Below are 17,500 nucleotides of genomic sequence, written 5' to 3'. Positions count from 1 at the left end.
CCTTCTCTCATCCTCCTCCCCCTCTGTCTACAGTCTCCTCCCTCATTTTGTCTCTGCCCCCCCCCCCCCTGAGATGAAGTGAAGCGTGTTGACATCCCTCTGAAGATCCGACCGTACTCTGCGAGCATACACTCTAAACTTGCGCTCTCCCCGGCCGTTCTCTCCATGCGTGCTCTCTCTCTCTCGCTCCGCTCTCCTCTGACCGAGCGCTCCAAACGTGCCCGCCGTGCCGCAGCAGCCTGTCTGCCGGGATCGTCCAGCGTGCGGAAGTTCTCTCGCGTGGAGAGGTTCTGTGTCTGAGAGAGGTTCCAGTGCCGGCGGTCTCTGTTGTGAATGTTCTCCGGAGCGTTGCTGCTGCTGCTGTGGACAGGGGCCAAGGCTCCGAGAGCTTCTCTCTGATCGGTACTTTGGGTTCTCCAGCGAGGTTCTGCTGTAGCGAGGTGTTCCACTGGACCGGTCATGTTCTGGAAGAGCAGCGCTTCAGCCTGGGACTCGTTTGACTGTCTTTCAGATGGCGGTCCCAGCAGCACCAGCACCAGCCTGACCAACAGTAACTACGGAACCGCCCCTGAACCAGCCAGCCCAGAGAACAACCAGCAATACATGACGGTGAGTCACCTACCCACCTCTACTGCCTCCACACTCTGCCTCTTTCCACCTCTACTGCCTCTACACTCTGCCCTGTCCTCCTCTACTGCCTCTACACTCTGCCTCTCTCCACCTCTACTGCCTCCACACTCTGCCCTGTCCTCCTCTACTGCCTCCACACTCTGCCTCTCTCCACCTCTACTGCCTCTACACTCTGCCCTGTCCACCTCTACTGCCTCCACACTCTGCCTCTCTCCACCTCTACTGCCTCTACATTCTAACCTGTCCACCTCTACTGCCTCCACACTCTGCCTCTCTCCACCTCTACTGCCTCCACACTCTGCCCTGTCCTCCTCTACTGCCTCCACACTCTGCCTCTCTCCACCTCTACTGCCTCTACACTCTGCCCTGTCCTCCTCTACTGCCTCCACACTCTGCCTCTCTCCACCTCTACTGCCTCCACACTCTGCCCTGTCCACCTCTACTGCCTCCACACTCTACCTTTCTCCACCTCTACTGCCTCTACACTCTGCCTCTCTCCACCTCTACTGCCTCTACACTCTGCCCTGTCCACCTCTACTGCCTCCACACTCTGCCTCTCTCCACCTCTACTGCCTCTACACTCTGCCCTGTCCACCTCTACTGCCTCCACACTCTGCCCTGTCCTCCTCTACTGCCTCCACACCCTGCCCCGGTCCCTCCACCCTGCTCTTTGCAAGGTAGACTTCTGTCTTCCTGCCTCCCTGACCTCCATGTCTCCATCTCCTTCCTCCACCTCTTCTGGTCGAGTCTCTCCTGCTCTCCTCCTTCGGCAGGGCGAGTTGTCGCTGAAAGACAATGTGAAGTGTGAATGTTGTTGCTGGGTTGTGCTGTGTTTTAAGGCTGGATGTGTTTGGAGGTCCGGGGACTGGGGATCCAGCCTCCAGCCTCCAGCCTCCAATCTCCAGCCTCCAGCCTCCAATCTCCAGCCTCCAGGCTCAGGTGCAGGGCAGGCTGGGAGGGAGGGAGGCAGGCAGAAGGGATATCTGTTCGGAAACAGTAGTTGTTAAACATTCATGCCGTAGCTCATGAATTATGAAGAGGTTTGCTTTCCTGTGCTCCCAGACGGGGAAGCTCACAGCTGAGGATAATGATTGCATATCGCTGATTCAGTTATGTCATCACTGTTTGTGAGGACTAGAAGACACTTGACTTAGAAGCAGTTTATAATCTTTTCACAATGTCTGAGTGAGAGTCTACAGATGTTTTCTAGTCAGTATAGATGTTGTGGAATGTGTATCTAACTCTGTCACCTTCCCTTCTGTGCACATGGCCTTGTGGTCACATTTCTAGATTGAGCTCGTCACAACTGACACACATTGTGACTCATGCCTCATCAGCATTACTTCTGCTACGGTTGGAATGAACCAATGACCTGGCAACAGCAGACCAGGATCTGGTCCAGGAACCAATCAGGGAGGTTCTTCCCCAGGTCACAGAGAAGGCATCTGATGAGCTAGGCTAGGACCAGCACCAGACGAATGCACTCTAGGACCAGTTCTAGGCTAGAACCAGTAGTAAGTTAGCACCAGTACTAAGCTGGGACCAGTCTAATGCACTAGGACCAGAACTAGACTAGTACCAGACGAATGCACTCTAGAACCAGACTAGGGGACAGGCTGAAGAGGAGACAGCACAGCACAGTGGCTAAAGTGGCTTCTTGCTGTCTTTTGGATATTACTTTATTTCCCCCCCCCCCTCCCCCCCCCCCCTCCCCCCTCCCCCCTCCCCCCTCCCCCCTCCCCCCTCCCCCCTCCCCCCCTCCCCCCCTCCCCCCTCCCCCTTCACACACACACATAGCGCTCTCTCCACCTTTCTTTCTCTCTTTCCTCCCTTTCCTTCCCCTCTCTCTCTCTCTCTCTCTCTCTCTCTCTCTCTCTCTGTCTGTCTCTTCACATCACCAGATGACCTCTCACCCCCCCCCCCCCCCATCCTGGTCCAGTCCGGGGGGCGCTGTAGTCGTAGTGATTGTTGCTGTAGTGATTCCCAGGCCAGGAGTTCTCTGCTCACACAAAGATGGGAAGTGGCAGCAGCCAGCAGAGAGACAGAGGAGGCTGGGGTGGAGGCAGAGGATGAGGCTGAGGAGGAGGCTGGGGTGGAGGCTGAGGAGGAGGCTGAGGAGGAGGCTGGGGTGGAGGCTGGGGTGGAGGCTGAGGAGGAGGGTGGGGGAGAAGAAGGGAGAGGCTGGAGTAGAGAGAACAGGGCGGAGGTTGGGGGGGTGGGTGGGTAGGAGTGGAATGGAGAGAGGAAGGGTGAGGCTGGAGTGGAGATGGGTGAGGCTGGGGGTGGAGCAGACAGAGGCTGGGCCCGGGGCGAGGCTGGGGCAGAGTCTGGGAGGAGACTGGGCGAGGCTGAGGGAGAGGAAGGTAGAGGCTGGGGAGGAGACAGTTAGAGGCTGAGGGAGGGGGGGGGGGTGTGTGGACAGGCAGGGAGACGGTACATCTGTTTACAAGGACTACAGACACACCTAACTGGTCCACCCAAACCAACTGATGTTTACCTTGGCAGCCCCAGAAGAGCGGTGTTGTAGTGGTGCTGTGGTATCCTGTATGGAGGAACCAGCGGCTCCCAAACCATGGATCATTCTCCTGGAGTTCCCCTCTCAGCACTCTGCTGAGTCTGGTCACACAAACAACCAATCAGATGTGACCTTCCTTCCTACCTCCAGGAAGAGTTGCTCTCTGGACCATCACTCCCGAATGACAGTTCCCTCTTCACTAAATATGGCTCCTTATCAACTGTATTACACTTTTTTTTTACAAGGGATTTGGTAAGGTAACGTTGAACCAGTAAAGCTAAAGATATCTTCCAGCTCCGCTGACAGGCCCTTACAGAGAAGAGATTATGAAAGATGGATTGCATTGTGCTGACTGGAAACGTGTTGGTCTGATCGAGAATAATATTTTTTAGAGTATGTTGTATGGAATTCACACGGGGAGGGGTGTGTGTGTGTGTTTCTGTGTGTGTCACAGCAGTGTTTCTGAGTGTGTGTGTGTGTGGCGTGGAGCCCTCTCGGTGGCGATGTTTCAGGAAGTGTGCGGGCTTATCAGGGCCTGACAGTCTGCCTGCCGGCAGGTCGGGGGTGAGAGGGCTCTTCCTGCCATTCTTCCAGCCTTTCTGGTTCCCAGGAGGAGAAGGGAGGCTGGTTCACAGGCTCATGGAGCCACACAGACACACTGCAGCCCAGACACAGACACAGCAGAGCAGGCCAGGGCCACTGCAGCCCCGCACAGACACAGCAGAGCAGGCCAGGGCCACTGGACCGAGACCAAGCAGGCTGGAGGCGAAACAACACGTCCGACTGGACCCAGTTAGTCAGTCCGTCAGTTAGATAGTGTGTCGCTGTCGTGCTGGATGTGTTCTAGTTGAAGCTTTTCGGGGGTTGTGGAGGGACGTTTTCGAAGTTTTGGCAGACACCTGGTGATTATGATAGCGGCGCCACAGGTCTGGAGCCTGGTCTAGCTGCAGAGCTGGGCTGAGCCGGGGGAAGGCTGAACAGCAGTATGCACACCATCCACGGCCTGTGTCGAGCCTGCATCGGACAGAACCTGCCACAGGTGAGGAGAGAGCAAGCCAAGAGAGCCTGTTTGAGCGTGCGTCTGCATCCAACGCTCGCATGACAGCGAGGAGGAGGGGGGTTTGAACGCGAGGCTTCTGGGATTTAGCGTCCACCTGTGTTCATCGCATGCGGCAGCTCAGTCAATAATTCAGCAGGGAGACATGAAAAGTCTACGCATGTACATAGTTAAAGAGCTTCATAGAAGACAGCTTAGTGTTTTATATTTTAGAAGGAGGGTAAGAGGGGAGGGACGGCTGTGTTCATTGTGCTGTGTGGACAGCACCAGTTGTTTAGAGTCCGTTCGAATTAACTGTCTGTTTTGGTTCCAGTTTATGTCATGGCCAAAGACAACTTGGGCTCCAGTCCCAGGGAGGTGCTTCTGGTCTTCATCCCAGGGACGGGGCCTCTATCTGGGGTTAAGCTTCGCCCTCGCAGGGCCCCCTCTGGGCCTTAGCTGTCCATGTCCCGGCAAGGCTATAGACAAGTTTCTGTGGAATCCTCGCAAGGTGCTAACAAAACGAATAAAGCTGTGATTGACTTGAACCGGAGCCAAGGGAGGTGACGAGGGGGCCAACCGAGTGAGGGGTTGCGATGTTTTTCGACGCTTGTGGTCCTGGTCTCCCAGTCAGGGACGGTTGCTGTGTGAGAGATGGCCCACTGACATGGGCTGACATGGTTTCCCTTCAGAGTGTGGGCCAGAGCCTGGCTGCTCCGACTGTTGACCGAGGCTGTCCAAACATGGTTCCTCTCGCTGGTCTGCTACACCCGCCCGCCCCTCCCTCCCTCCCCTTCTCTATATCTATCTATCTCTCACTCTCTCTTTCTCTAGCTCGCGCTCTCCCCAGCTAATCTCCCAGCAACACTGTGTGTGTGTGTGTGTTCACTCCCTGTCTTCTCCCACTTTAATATCTGGGCCTGCTTGGTGCCGCCGTGGTCTCCAGCGCTTTTGTTCGGGGAAAACTCCCATGGTGCTTTGTTGTCCTTCGCCTCTATCTGACCTGGTTGCCGTGGTATCCCCCGGCCTGTGGAGCAGTGTGTGGCTGACAGGACTGGACATGGAGCTTTACACAGCAAGTCGAGAGAGACACACACACACAGAGAGAGAGAAATTATTCCTACTGTCCCATGTCTTTTAACGTATCCAGACCGGGCGGAGGGTGAGAGAATTTCCCATTCCCATATTCCCATTGTTCTCCTGCTCAGACTGTCTCCATGTGGAGGTGTCAGATGAAGTCCAGTCAGTCAGTATTAGCCTCACACTGACCAGGAGAGCTGTCCTCCGACTCACCCCACTGCCCAGGGCCTGGCTGCTGTCTGACAACCACATACACAGCCTGTGTGCTTTCTGCTTCTCTGCCTCCACTCACGACTGATCTGTGGTTTTAAAGTCAAGGGATGACGAGAGGGATGGTATCTAAAGAGACAGTGACTGACGGTGATCTGTGTGTGTGTGTGTGTCAGGTGACCGTCCTGAGAGGTAAAGATGGCTACGGCTTCACCATCTGCTCCGACTCCCCGGTTCGTGTCCAGGCTGTGGACCCCGGGAGCCCCGCCCACCAGGCCGGCCTCCAGCAGGGAGACTCCATCCTGCAGCTCAACGGACTTCCTGTCGAGCAGTGGAAGTGTGTGGACCTGGCGCAGGCCATCAGGTGAGATAGATATAGAGGGAATAGATACACACATCGATGCACTGCCGCTGTACTGTCTAGACGCGCTATTTCTACGTCGCTACGTCACAAAAGATATATGATAGCTCTGGACGCGCGAGGTCACGCGCTCGCGTCGTGACTTCATCAAACCCACGGGTGACATCATCAGACGAGGACGGCTCCGTCGCCTGACCCCTCGTCTCCTGTCTCTCCTGCGTGTCTCTGCAGGAACTGTCACAGTGAGATCTCCATGGTGGTGTGGCGGAGCCTGCCTGTCATGAAGCCTTATTTCGAGGGCCTGATCCACCAGCCGTCCTACAAACCTCCTGCCCAGGATGGCGGCTCCCCGCAGGGCAAGAAGCGAGACAAGACGCCCCCCTTGCTGTCGCGGCCCGCGGGCCGCCTGGGCAGACGCAGGCCCGGGTCGGAGGGCAAGGGGGGGTTCGGGGGGCTGGGGACCCTGTGGCGGGACAAGAGGGAGGAGCCAGACTACAAGACCAGGACGCACACACTCAAAGGCACGCGGGTGACCTCATCAAACGGGGACAACTACATCATCCTGTCCCCGGTCAATCCAGGAAGTCAGGTAATGATGATGATGATGATGATCAGTAGAATGTTCTGGAGTCTGTATATACAGGGTCACCTCCTGATCAGGCTTAGTACCAGCAGAAGAGAATACTGGCCAGGGGGAAGATGGTTTAGATTGTGCTAAAGTGTTCAAAGCTTCCTTCCTGTCAGGTCAGATCTGCCCTGTGTCTCTGGGCTGGACGAGCTTCTCTCAGTCACATGACAACTTCATCTAGGGCAGTGTATCCTGTAGTGTAACTGTCCCACACACACACACACCACACACACCGGTTCACAGCGAGACACCTTTAGCTGTGACAGTCATGCATATTCAGAAAGGTAAAATACTGTACGCACTCCATTGTACCTTAAAAGGCTGACATTGTTCTACAGCTCTGCTACATCTCCAGAGATCCATATTTAATCAGCTGTAACGCTGCCTGGCCTGCCAGCGGAGCACTGAGGGCAACTCTCTGCTTCCTGACGGAGACCTTTCTCCTGACAACCACTGCTTTAACCTCACTTCCCATCTCTCTCCTATCTCCTATCTCTCTCTCTCTCTCCTCTCTCTCTCCTATCTCTCTCTCTCTATCTCTCTCTCTCTCTCAGATCCTGCAGCCAGTCTACCAGGACAGGAACGGCACTCTGGGTAAGACTCTATGTTCCAGTCCCCTGTCACCCCCCCCCCCCCCTCACAAGGTGAAGTAACAGCGTTGCTACATTCAGCAGGTGCAGTAACAGCAGAGAGAGAGAGAGAGAGAGAGAGACAGAGAGAGAGAGAGAGACAGAGACAGAGACAGAGACACAGAGAGAGAGACAGAGAGACAGAGAGAGACAGAGACAGAGACAGAGAGAGCAGCGCTGAGCCTGTCCCTCCCTTTGTGTCCACCAGGGCGGCTGTACCAGACCCACCCCACCTCCACCAGGCTCCACCAGGCGGGGGGGCTGCTGCAGGACTCGGAGCCCCAGGACAGGGGTGCGGCCTCGCGCCGGGACCACGTCTCCACCATGGCTCCTCCCCCCTCTGCCTCCGCCTACCAGCGGAGCCACGGAAACTACCAGAACTGCACCATCGTCCAGTCCCACCTGCCCTACTCCAACTACGGCACCTACGTCACCCTGGCTCCCAAGACCCTCATCTTCCCCGTGTTCGTCCAGGTCAGAACCAGTCAGAACCAGTCAGAACCAGTCAGAACCAGTCAGAACCAGTCAGAACCAGAAGCTCGTCCTCACATGGGTTAACACCCTCTCTAAGTGATCTGCTGACTCTCTTGATATCAATGAGGTTAACCTTTGACTATGTTGTTGTTTTGGCTCCCAGCCTCTGGACCTGTGCAGCCCGGAGAGGACCCTGCTGCTCTCAGAGGAGATGATCCTGCATGAAAACAACCTGCTGCCCATCAAGGTAACTAACTGCACCACCTGTCATACCTTCCCATCGAGGTAAACACCTACCTGCCTAAGCTTAGATACTTACTGATCCAAGTTAGTTCAGACGACACACCTGAACACTGTCCCAGACTGTTCCAAACCTCGGGGATGGATCTGGAGAGACAGAGCTGTGTCTCCTGGTGTGAAGGTGACCTCTGGGCCTGTGGGGGCTGCAGAATGAAAGCCAGTTCAGTTTTCACCCAAATGAACGTTTTCTTCAGCCAGGTTTTCAGTCGTCTCCTGTGTATCCCAGGGAGACCTGCCCAGACAGGCAGACAGGCAGGCAGACAGGCAGGCAGCGTGATAGACGAGCATGAAACTCTAGCCGCTACATCCTGATCCATATTCCCCCAGACGTTTATGGGAAATGAACTCTGGCTCCTTGTGACGATGGTGAAGGGCTTCCCGATCACTTGATATACACACACGTATACACGCACACACACACACACTTACTTCTGTTCTGTTATCAGAGTAGTAATTTCCATTAACATTTGGGGCGGTGTGTGTGTGTGTGTGTGTGTGCACTGGTCTGTAGATGAGCCTAATGTCTGTCCTAAGTCCCTGGTTGTGAGCACAAGCTGTGCTGGTCTCTGTTCCCTTCTCTCCTCCTCTCTCCTCTCTCCTCTCTTCTCTCTTCTCCTCTCTCTCCTTTCCTCTCTCTCCTTTCCTCTCTCTCCTCCTCATCTGCTTCGGGGGGGGTGACTCCTCAGCTCAGCTCACATCTCATCTGGGTCTCAGAGAGAGAGAGAGAGAGAGAGAGGGAGAGAGAGAGAGAGAGAGAGAGGGGCGTGGGTGTTTCCTTGGCTGAGTGTTCAGGCCTGAGAGGGTTCAGTCATGTGACGAGCAGCCTTGCTCCCAGCAGCACCACCACAGAGAACACAGGACCTGACATCCGCGGAGGGCGGGAGAATTGCATCCTCCTCTCCTCCCTCCCAGCCCTTTCCTTCCCTTCCTTCCCTTCCATAAATCATTACCGTCACGTGACTGCTTCGGGCGACTACTGTTTAGAGGAGAAAGAGTTTTCACCTATTCAGTGAAGGAAGGGAGGATGCCGTTGTGGGGGACAGGAGAACAATGCGGCCGTGTGGAGCAGACCTGCTGTCTCTGGTGCTGGAGCGTGCGGCTGAGCGGTGTCTGCGGTGCTCTGTCGCCCCCTACAGGTGACCGTGCTGATCTACAGCGACCTCCTGCTGCTGACCAGGGAGGACGAGGTGGGGCGCTGCAACGTCCTGCAGAGCCCCCTGTACCTCCACAACCTGCGGCTACGAGATGGTCAGCACACACACACACACACTCACTCTCTGTCTCTCTCTCTCTCTCACACACACACTCACTCTCTGTCTCTCTCTCTCTCACACACACACTCACTCTCACTCTCACACACTCTCTCTCTCACTCTCTCTCACACACACACACACACACACTCTCTGTTTCTGTCTCTCTCTCACTCTCTCTCACACACTCTCTCTCACACACTCTCTCTCACACACACACACTCACACACTCTCTGTCTCTCTCTCTCTCTCACTCTCTCTCACACACACACTCACTCTCACACTCTCTCTCACTCTCTCTCACACACACTCACACATTCTCTGTCTCTCTCACTCTCTCTAATACACACTCACACACACACACACACACACTCTCTGTCACACACACACACAGCAGTATTAACAGTCTGCGTGTCTGTGTGATCCTCTCTTCAGTTCCGGCTGATATAATGAGGCTGTACATCATCCACTGGACAGAGGTACGTTCCTCATCCGCTGTTCTCCTCCTTCTTGTCCTCCTCGTCCCACGAAGGCTTGAATCATTCTCTCAGAACAGCTAATGACCCCCCCCCCTGCCCCCCCCCTGCCCCCCCCCCCTGCCCCCCCCCCCCCCCCCCTGCCCCCCAGAGGAGCGAGGGACTGTTTCAGCCTGGAGGCCTACACTGTGGACCAGAAGCGGAGGGTGCACCAGTGTCTCCGTGACAACATCGACAAGCAGCTGGGCCTCAAACACATATCCGAACGCGACGAGGTACGCTACGACACACACGCACCGCGGCCAGTTTGTCTGGCTGTGTGTTTAGTCTCTCTCTCTCTGACTGTCGTGTGTGTGTGTGTGTGTGTGTGTGTGCAGGAGCCTATAGATGACGTCCAGTGTGACCTGGGGGTCCTCAGTCTGGGCCAGCAGGACTCCCTGTACAGCCACTCTCCAGAGAGACCCCCCTACAGCTGCTCCCCCGAGCCCTACGGGGTAGTCCCGGGCCTGGGGCAGGAGGCCCTCACCCCCCCGGCCCGGAGCCTCACCCCCCCCACCAAGCCCCCCACCCCCCCGGCCCGGAGCCTCACCCCCCTGGTCCTGAGGAGCTCCGAGAACCTGCATCAGCACTCCCTCCCCACCCCGCCTCCCCTCACCCCCCCTCCCTGCACGGTGGGCAAGACCCGCAAGGTGCTGGAGAGCCCGGTGTGGAGGGAGAGGGACGAGGAGGAGGGGGAGGAGCGAGAGAGGGGAGCGGAGGAGGTGGAGAAAGTGTGGAAGGGGAGGGAGAGGGAGGCGGCGCTGGAGAAGGAGGAGAGGCAGCAGGGCGAGGGGGAGAGCGCCTCCGAGACGTCCGAGACGGCGGGCGCCGGCGCCCTGCCCCTCTCCTCCTCCCCGTCCCCCTCCTCCCCCCTGGCCCTCCCGGACCTCCGGCCGGACCAGGCCTCGCCCACGGAGCCCTCGCCCTCCCCGGACGAGGACGAGGAGAGCGACGAAGACGAGGAGGGGTGCGGGGGGCGGGGCGGCGCCGGGCGCGGCGGGGGCCGGACGTCGCTCCACAGACGCACCCTCAGCGAGGGCAGCCTCCTCCAGGAGCCCCGCTCTCCTCGGTTCATTTCGGACAGCACCCTGCATCACCTGACCCGCCCCGGCCCCCCTGGGGGGCCCCCGGTCCACTGGGCCCCCCAGCCCTCCCCACAGACCCTGAGAAGGGAACTGACCCGCGAGGGGGGCTCGGTGTGCAGGATGTACATGCTGCTGTCTGGAAGGACGGTACGTACTCCGTGTTTCTGCTCAGCTGGTCCTGCAGGGGGGTGTGGTGTGTTTGGGAGCACGGTGTTTGGGTACTCTCCATAAAGAGTGCAAGATGGTGCTGCTGCAGGTTACATTCCGCAAGTCAGCATCCATCACTCATCATTCTCGCATCCCTCCCTCCCTACATCCCTACATCCCTACATCCCTCCCTCCTTCCATCCTCCCTCCCTCCCTACATCCCTACATCCCTTCATCCCTCCCTCCCTCCTTCCATCCCTCCCTCCCTCCTTCCATCCCTCCCTCCCTCCAGGAATGTGGCCAGTGGGACTGCAGCTGTGAGTCTGGACAAGCACACAGAAAAAAGAACAAGACCAAGAGTCTGTAAGTTGTTTTTTTAAGCTCCTGTTTAGTGCTGTCCTCTCTCTTCTCTCTCTCTCTCTCTCTCTCTCTCTCTCTCTCTCTCTCTCTCTCTCTCTCTTTCTCTTCTTCTCTTTCTCTCTCTCTCTCTCTCTCTCTCTCTTTCTCTCTCTCTCTTTCTCTCTCTCTCTCTCTCTCTCTCTCTCCCTCATTTCCTGCACCCCTCCCTCTGTTCATGCTGCTCATAGTAGATATCCTATTAGATCATAGTGGGTCACCGTCAATTCCATGTTGGATCACAGTAGATCCAGTGAATTCTAAGACCTTAGTGGATTTCATAAACTGTTGAAACAGCCAGTGTTTATGATGGTGACCAGCTATCTGGGCTCTCCAGTCTGATGTTGATGTTCTCTCACGTGTTTCCTCAGGGCTAAGGACATGAAGAACCGGCTGACCTTCCTGCGTCGGAGGAACGACCTTCACAGTGCCAGCTCCCGCCCAAGGCCTGGAGAAACTCCTCAAGTCCGCCAGGTGAGAATATCAGCTGTCTGGGAATGGATGTGTGTGTGTAATGAAGTACCTTTCATAACGTGGTGTGTGTGTGTCTTGTTTGTAGACCAGCTCCAGAGGAGGTGTTTAAGTGGGGGGAGAGCTTAGACACACTGTTGGCCCACAAACGTAAGTCGACACATACTCGCACACACAAACACAACCACACGTGAGCACACGCATGAATGCTCCGTGATGGATTAACACGTGAAACGGTGTGTGTTTGTGTGTGTGTGTTCACAGTGGGGCGTCACGGTGTTCCGGGGCTTTCTGAGGTCTGAATTCAGCGAGGAGAACCTGGACTTCTGGTTGGCCTGTGAGAAGTTCCGTCAGACCAGGACGCAGTCCAAGATGGCCGCCCGGGCCAAGAAGAATCTTCTCCGAGTTCATCTGCACTCAGGCCTGCAAGGAGGTGAGATGATGCCTCAGACCAGCTCATATCCTCTCACATCAGAGCCTTCAGGATGCCACAAGATCAACACTTCTGCCAACTGATGTTTAATTTATCATTTTTTTTGTGGCATTTCTGCCTTTATTAGTGTGTTTATGCAGAAGACAGGAAATGTGGGGGGAGAAAGAGGAGAGAGAGAGAGACAGAGAGAGACAGAGAGAGAGAGAGAGAGAGAGAGAGAGAGAGAGAGAGAGAGAGAGAGAGACAGAGAGAGACAGAGAGAGACAGAGAGAGAGAGAGAGACAGAGAGAGACAGAGGGAGAGACAGAGAGAGAGAGTGGATGAAATGCAGAGCCTGGGCCAGATTTGAACTGCTGTAGCTCAACTATTGTTGCTCCAACTGTCAATTTTATCCTACTGACTTTTGCTCCTCTGGTTCCGTGTCTCTCAGGTGAACCTGGACTCATGGACGCGCGAAGCTACCGAGCAGAACCTGCAGAACCCAGGCGGCCTGACTACTTCCTGTTTCCTGTTAGCCCAGAGCAGGATCTACAGCCTGATGGAAAAGGACTGTTACCCACGCTTCCTACGCTCCGCCCTCTACCTGGATCTGACCAACCACAGGCGTGGCCTCACACGGCAGACCAATCAGAATAGACCTCTCTCCATGGTGGAGCTTCCGTAAAGAGGAGGACATGGAGGCAGACAGTTGGACATAACGGGAGAAGGATAGGGCGGGTAGGTTGGGCTGGCTGTGGGGCAGTGAGTGAGGCCTGTCTCAGCCTTTTGACTGCTGCCCCTGGTGGTGATGAGTTTCAACAGCAGGAGAAGGGAGGCGTTGTGGATGCAGGGGGGGGGGGGGGGGGGGGTTTAGTCTGACAGCATAGACGTGGACAGTCATGACCTCCAGACTCATCTGCTTAACATGTCGCCATGGTGATAGTGATTGGATTGGTACTACGTCAAGGTTCCTCTTTTACCTCAACCTTCTCCTGGCCGCGTCTGGGCCCTTCGTCGTGGTTCCCCACAGGCAAGACGACCAGCTGGCCTCTGGGACACGCCGCCCTCCACACTGACGTCCAGGTCCCCAGACTCACCCTGGTCCTACAGACACACACATCACCTGAGCTCTGAGGAGATCCTCTGAGTCTCTCTGTGGATCTCTCTGTCTCTCTCTCTCTCTCTCTATGTCTCTCTCTCTCTCTCTCTTTGGTCCTCTGAAACCGTCACAGCTCCCAGTTTCAACTGTGGCGCTACCTAGTGTTCGCAAATGTACATAACAGAATACACTCCGTAGAAATAACACAGCCAAGACCTTTTTAACCCATTTAATTTTGTTGTAGTTTTTTTTGTTTTTTACACAGTGTTTTATTCAGAGGGTTCAACGGCCCTGGGGACTGTAAGACAGAGCCTGTGGTTGCAGTGTGAAAGCCTGTCGAAGCCCCGCCCCCCACTGTCCTGTCCACTTGGAGGGCAAGTGTGATTGACATGCAGGGAGGAGTCTAGGTGTGGCACGAGAGGTGTGTTTGTTATGAACCACCTCTGGGAGGCTGTCCCCTCCCCCTGCTACACAAACGGGCGTACAACGACGGAGAGCAATACACGGAAAAGCTGTTTATATATCGTGAATAATTAATCACAGTAGCAGTCGGATGTGTGTTTCTGCGGAACAACGAGGGAGGGGGGGGGGGGGAGACTTTTAACCAAACAAGCAAGGATGAGGAGATTAAAGAGAAAGTGACAATCTAGAATAACTAGTCTAAGCTCCAGTTTTGGCTAATGTAGAGATGATCACTTATGAAGACTGCATCACCGCATTCTAATCACTGTAAAGCGGAGCACAGGACAGCTTTGTTGTAGAGGGATGGTGGGTGAAGGGCAGAGTAGTGCTAGGTGGTATCCTGAGGTCCAACTTGGTATGATGTCTAATTTCAGTCTCTATATAAACCTATAGTGATGTTAAGACTGTTTTACTGTACGTATGGTAAGATGTAACCTCTATGCAGTATGAACACTTCCTTCACTGTCCAACACCAGTCTTTGGTGAATAAACTCCTTCATGTGAAACAGCTTCTTGCTTTGACACATTTCTATTACTGTCATAGAGAGGTTTTTCACCAGTTTATCTCCGGTTTTTCCTGTTTCTTGTTACTGTCGCTGGAGGTCTTCAATGGTCCTGTGACTGAAAACAACAACAAGGGCAACAGTGTTAGTCACTCAGTGGTTTGTGAATTTAATTGAGTTTCCTAGACTTTAATCTGATCAGGGGTTTCTACCATGCGACGGAAACTGTGGGGAAACTCCCATCTCTCAAATACCCCAACCTCTTGGTATGTTGGATCCAGCCGTTCAGAACGCCTGACTAACCTTGAGACGACTTTGGTCGGCCATGTTGTGGCGTTACCGTGCCTACGGCTGAAGAGAGCAGCTGGGGTGACAGGAGAGCTACCCATCACTCCTCAGAAACACACACACACACTTACACCCACGCACACACTCTCACATACACACACACACACACACTCACACACACACACACACTCTCTCTCACACACACACTCTCACACACACACACTCACACACACTAACACTCACACACACTCTCACACACTCACACACACACACACACAGACACTCACACACACGCCACCCTGTCTGCCCTCCAAACAAATATATCCTTTTACCTCCTGTGTTTTTGTGTTTTGTGCTGTTGTTTGCCAGTCAGTAGCTAATTATGTTGACACCAGTGCTACTCCCCCAAGAGGCAAATCTCACGGTGTGATACAAGCTTCAACCAGATCAATATCAGCTGAGAGCCAAACACAATATTCAAACATCAAACAATCATTCTATATATGGACTGTATGTGTTGCTGCAAATATCACGAAATACGACAGAAGTGATTGGGTCGAACTTTTATTAGCTACATGGCAGAGGAGAAGATATCAGGGGTGTTACGTCCTGAGGGGGTGAGCTGGGGGTTTGGGGAGGTAGGGGGATGAAAGAGTCATAGAAGACCGGCTGGTCTCAGGTCAGCTGGTCTGTATCCTCACTAGATCATCGGGGAAAGGTCGTAGATGAAATAGCTGACCCCAGAGCAGAGGCGAGGTCCGTCAGACAGGAAGCGGTCATCCCGACAGGATGTGCTTGACGAAGGACTCGTAGTTGATGCAGCCGTTGGCATCCTCCTGGCCCACCATCAGGCGGTCGACCTCCACCTCCGTCATCTTCTCCCCCAGCGTGGCGAGGACGTGCCGCAGCTCGGCCCCCATCACCGTGCCGTTGCCCTCCTTGTCGAAGACGCGCAGCCCCTCCACAAAGTCCTCGAAGGTGCCCTGCTCCTTGGAGCGCGAGATGTGCTGCAGCATGGGCAGGAAGGTGTCGAAGTCTAGCAGCTCCCGGTGCATCTCCTCCGGCTTGGGCTTCCCCAGCAGCTTGAGGACCTCTGCGTTGGTGGGGTTGTGGCCCAGCGCCCTCATCACGTCTCCACACTGGGCGTAGGTGATCTTCATCTCGCCCGCCGGCGTCTCGTCGAACAGGGTGAAGGCGTCCCGGAACTCCTCGATCTGGTCCGGGCTGAACTCCAGAACCACGCTCTTCAGGTCCAGCTCGGGCTCCTTGGCCGGTAACGGTTCCACGGGCTTGGGGGGTTCCTCCTCCTTCTTCGGCTCCGGCTTCTTGGGTTCCACTTTCTTGGGTTCTACTTTCTTCGGGGCCATGTCGCCTGCTCGTGTGCGTAGGGAGAGAGAGAGAGATGGAGGAGAGAGGTGGAAGGATGGAGGGCTCTCTCTCCCGGCCTCTCCCCAGCCTTTATACCCCCCCAAGGCCAGGAGATAAGCTTTATCTGAGCTGCAGCCCTGGCAGACCATAATAGGAAGAAACTGCAAATAGAACCACTTCACCACGGCAATGACGTCACTGGAACTCTGAGTGGCGAACACCTCTGGGGTTAAACTGGGCCTCCCCCCCTCCTCCCCCCCTCCTCCACCCCCTCCCCCTCCCAGCTCCCCCTACTCTCAAGTGGGGTAGAGTGGTGCATGGTTACTGTCTTGGTGGCTGAGTATGTGTGTGTGTGAGTGGTAGAGAGATCGAGAACACACATTCCACAGCCTCTGAAGGTAGTGCAGACACAAACACACATTTTATTGGCGTAGTACATATACAGAGGAATCCGATGACAGATGATAGAACGTGTGTTTTTGGTCCTGATCCTATCTCAGTCCGCTCTCGGTTCTGTCTGATGCGTACGTAAGACGACGCCCACACACCCACAGCACATGTTTACGGTTACACAGACGGTGCACGTTATCACCTTCTGGACGTCAACAGAATCAAGATGGAGGACTGATATCACCAGACAGACAAATCTACAGACTCCTCCCCTTCCTACAGGGACAGAGGTGGAACACGCAGAGGACAAGTCACTGTTGACAACAGGCGGCCATTGTTATTGTTTGACCGTATTCGCAACGTGTGGAACATTTACAGATGTCTGTACAGAAGACCTCAGGAAGGGGACAGGTGAGACTCGGTGACTGGTGAGAGGAGTGGGAGAGGAGAGTCTAGGGGGGAGGGCTGGCTTCAGACGGGGGAGGGCTGGCTTCAGACGGGGGACGGCTGGCTTCAGACGGGGGACGGCTGGCTTCAGACGGGGGAGGGATGGCTTCAGACGGGGGAGGGATGGCTTCAGACGGGGGAGGGATGGCTGGCTTCAGACGGGGGAGGGATGGCTTCAGACGGGGGAGGGATGGCTTCAGACGGGGGAGGGCTGGCTTCAGAGGGGGCAGGGATGGCTTCAGACGGGGGAGGGATGGCTTCAGACGGGGGAGGGATGGCTTCAGACGGGGGAGGGATGGCTTCAGACGGGGGAGGGATGGCTTCAGACGGGGGAGGGCTGGCTTCAGACGGGGGAGGGCTGGCTTCAGACCGGGGAGGGCTGGCTTCAGACGGGGGAGGGATGGCTTCAGACGGAGCGACCGGCAGACTGGCAGCCGACTCAGCAGGACTGCTGATCTCTGGAGAAGGAGAGGGGGAGAGAGAGAGACATTGGAGCATAGAAGGACAAAGACAACGTTTTTTTTTCGCACATTCTCTCTCTCTCCTTCTCTCTCTCCTTACCTTCAGTGTCTATCCAGTTGGGGAACAGTCTCTCTCGGACAACCTGGCTGATGTCTGAGAAAATGTCCTCTTCTTCTCTGTCTGCGTCCACCTGAATCAGGAGCGTGACCAGAGCAACACAGCAGGGTTAGGTCCTCTAGTGCCCCCTACAGGACAGGAGTATGCAGGACTGTAAGAGAAGATGGGTGATAAGTGGGAGCAAAGCAGGAGCCAGTCTACCTACCCTTAGCAACAGCACCCTCT

General features: G+C 55.4%; 2 protein-coding genes across 2 annotated transcripts in view; one reads left to right on the top strand and one right to left on the bottom strand.

Annotated features, from left to right (window-relative positions):
- The window catches only part of LOC124486885 (regulator of G-protein signaling 3-like), a 28,977-nt gene that overhangs the window by 7,248 nt on the left and 4,229 nt on the right, over positions 1-17,500 (top strand). Inside the window, 18 exon segments of the mRNA XM_047048763.1 lie at positions 512-609; positions 5,648-5,835; positions 6,064-6,421; positions 7,015-7,054; positions 7,298-7,563; positions 7,727-7,810; positions 9,000-9,111; positions 9,549-9,645; positions 9,741-9,864; positions 9,967-10,860; positions 11,153-11,223; positions 11,628-11,688; positions 11,690-11,730; positions 11,816-11,877; positions 11,992-12,023; positions 12,591-12,820; positions 15,343-15,592; positions 15,641-15,871. Coding sequence (XP_046904719.1) covers positions 512-609; positions 5,648-5,835; positions 6,064-6,421; positions 7,015-7,054; positions 7,298-7,563; positions 7,727-7,810; positions 9,000-9,111; positions 9,549-9,645; positions 9,741-9,864; positions 9,967-10,860; positions 11,153-11,223; positions 11,628-11,688; positions 11,690-11,730; positions 11,816-11,877; positions 11,992-12,023; positions 12,591-12,820; positions 15,343-15,592; positions 15,641-15,871 — 3,239 coding nt within the window.
- LOC124486763 (myosin light chain 4-like) lies at positions 15,043-15,940 on the bottom strand. The gene has a single exon (XM_047048566.1). The coding sequence runs from the start codon at positions 15,856-15,858 to the stop codon at positions 15,268-15,270; it is 591 nt and encodes a 196-aa protein (XP_046904522.1). The 5' UTR covers positions 15,859-15,940; the 3' UTR covers positions 15,043-15,267.

Source organism: Hypomesus transpacificus, chromosome 24 (assembly GCF_021917145.1).
Source record: "Hypomesus transpacificus isolate Combined female chromosome 24, fHypTra1, whole genome shotgun sequence".
NCBI lineage: Eukaryota > Metazoa > Chordata > Actinopteri > Osmeriformes > Osmeridae > Hypomesus > Hypomesus transpacificus.
This window is presented reverse-complemented; position numbering and strand designations above follow the sequence as displayed.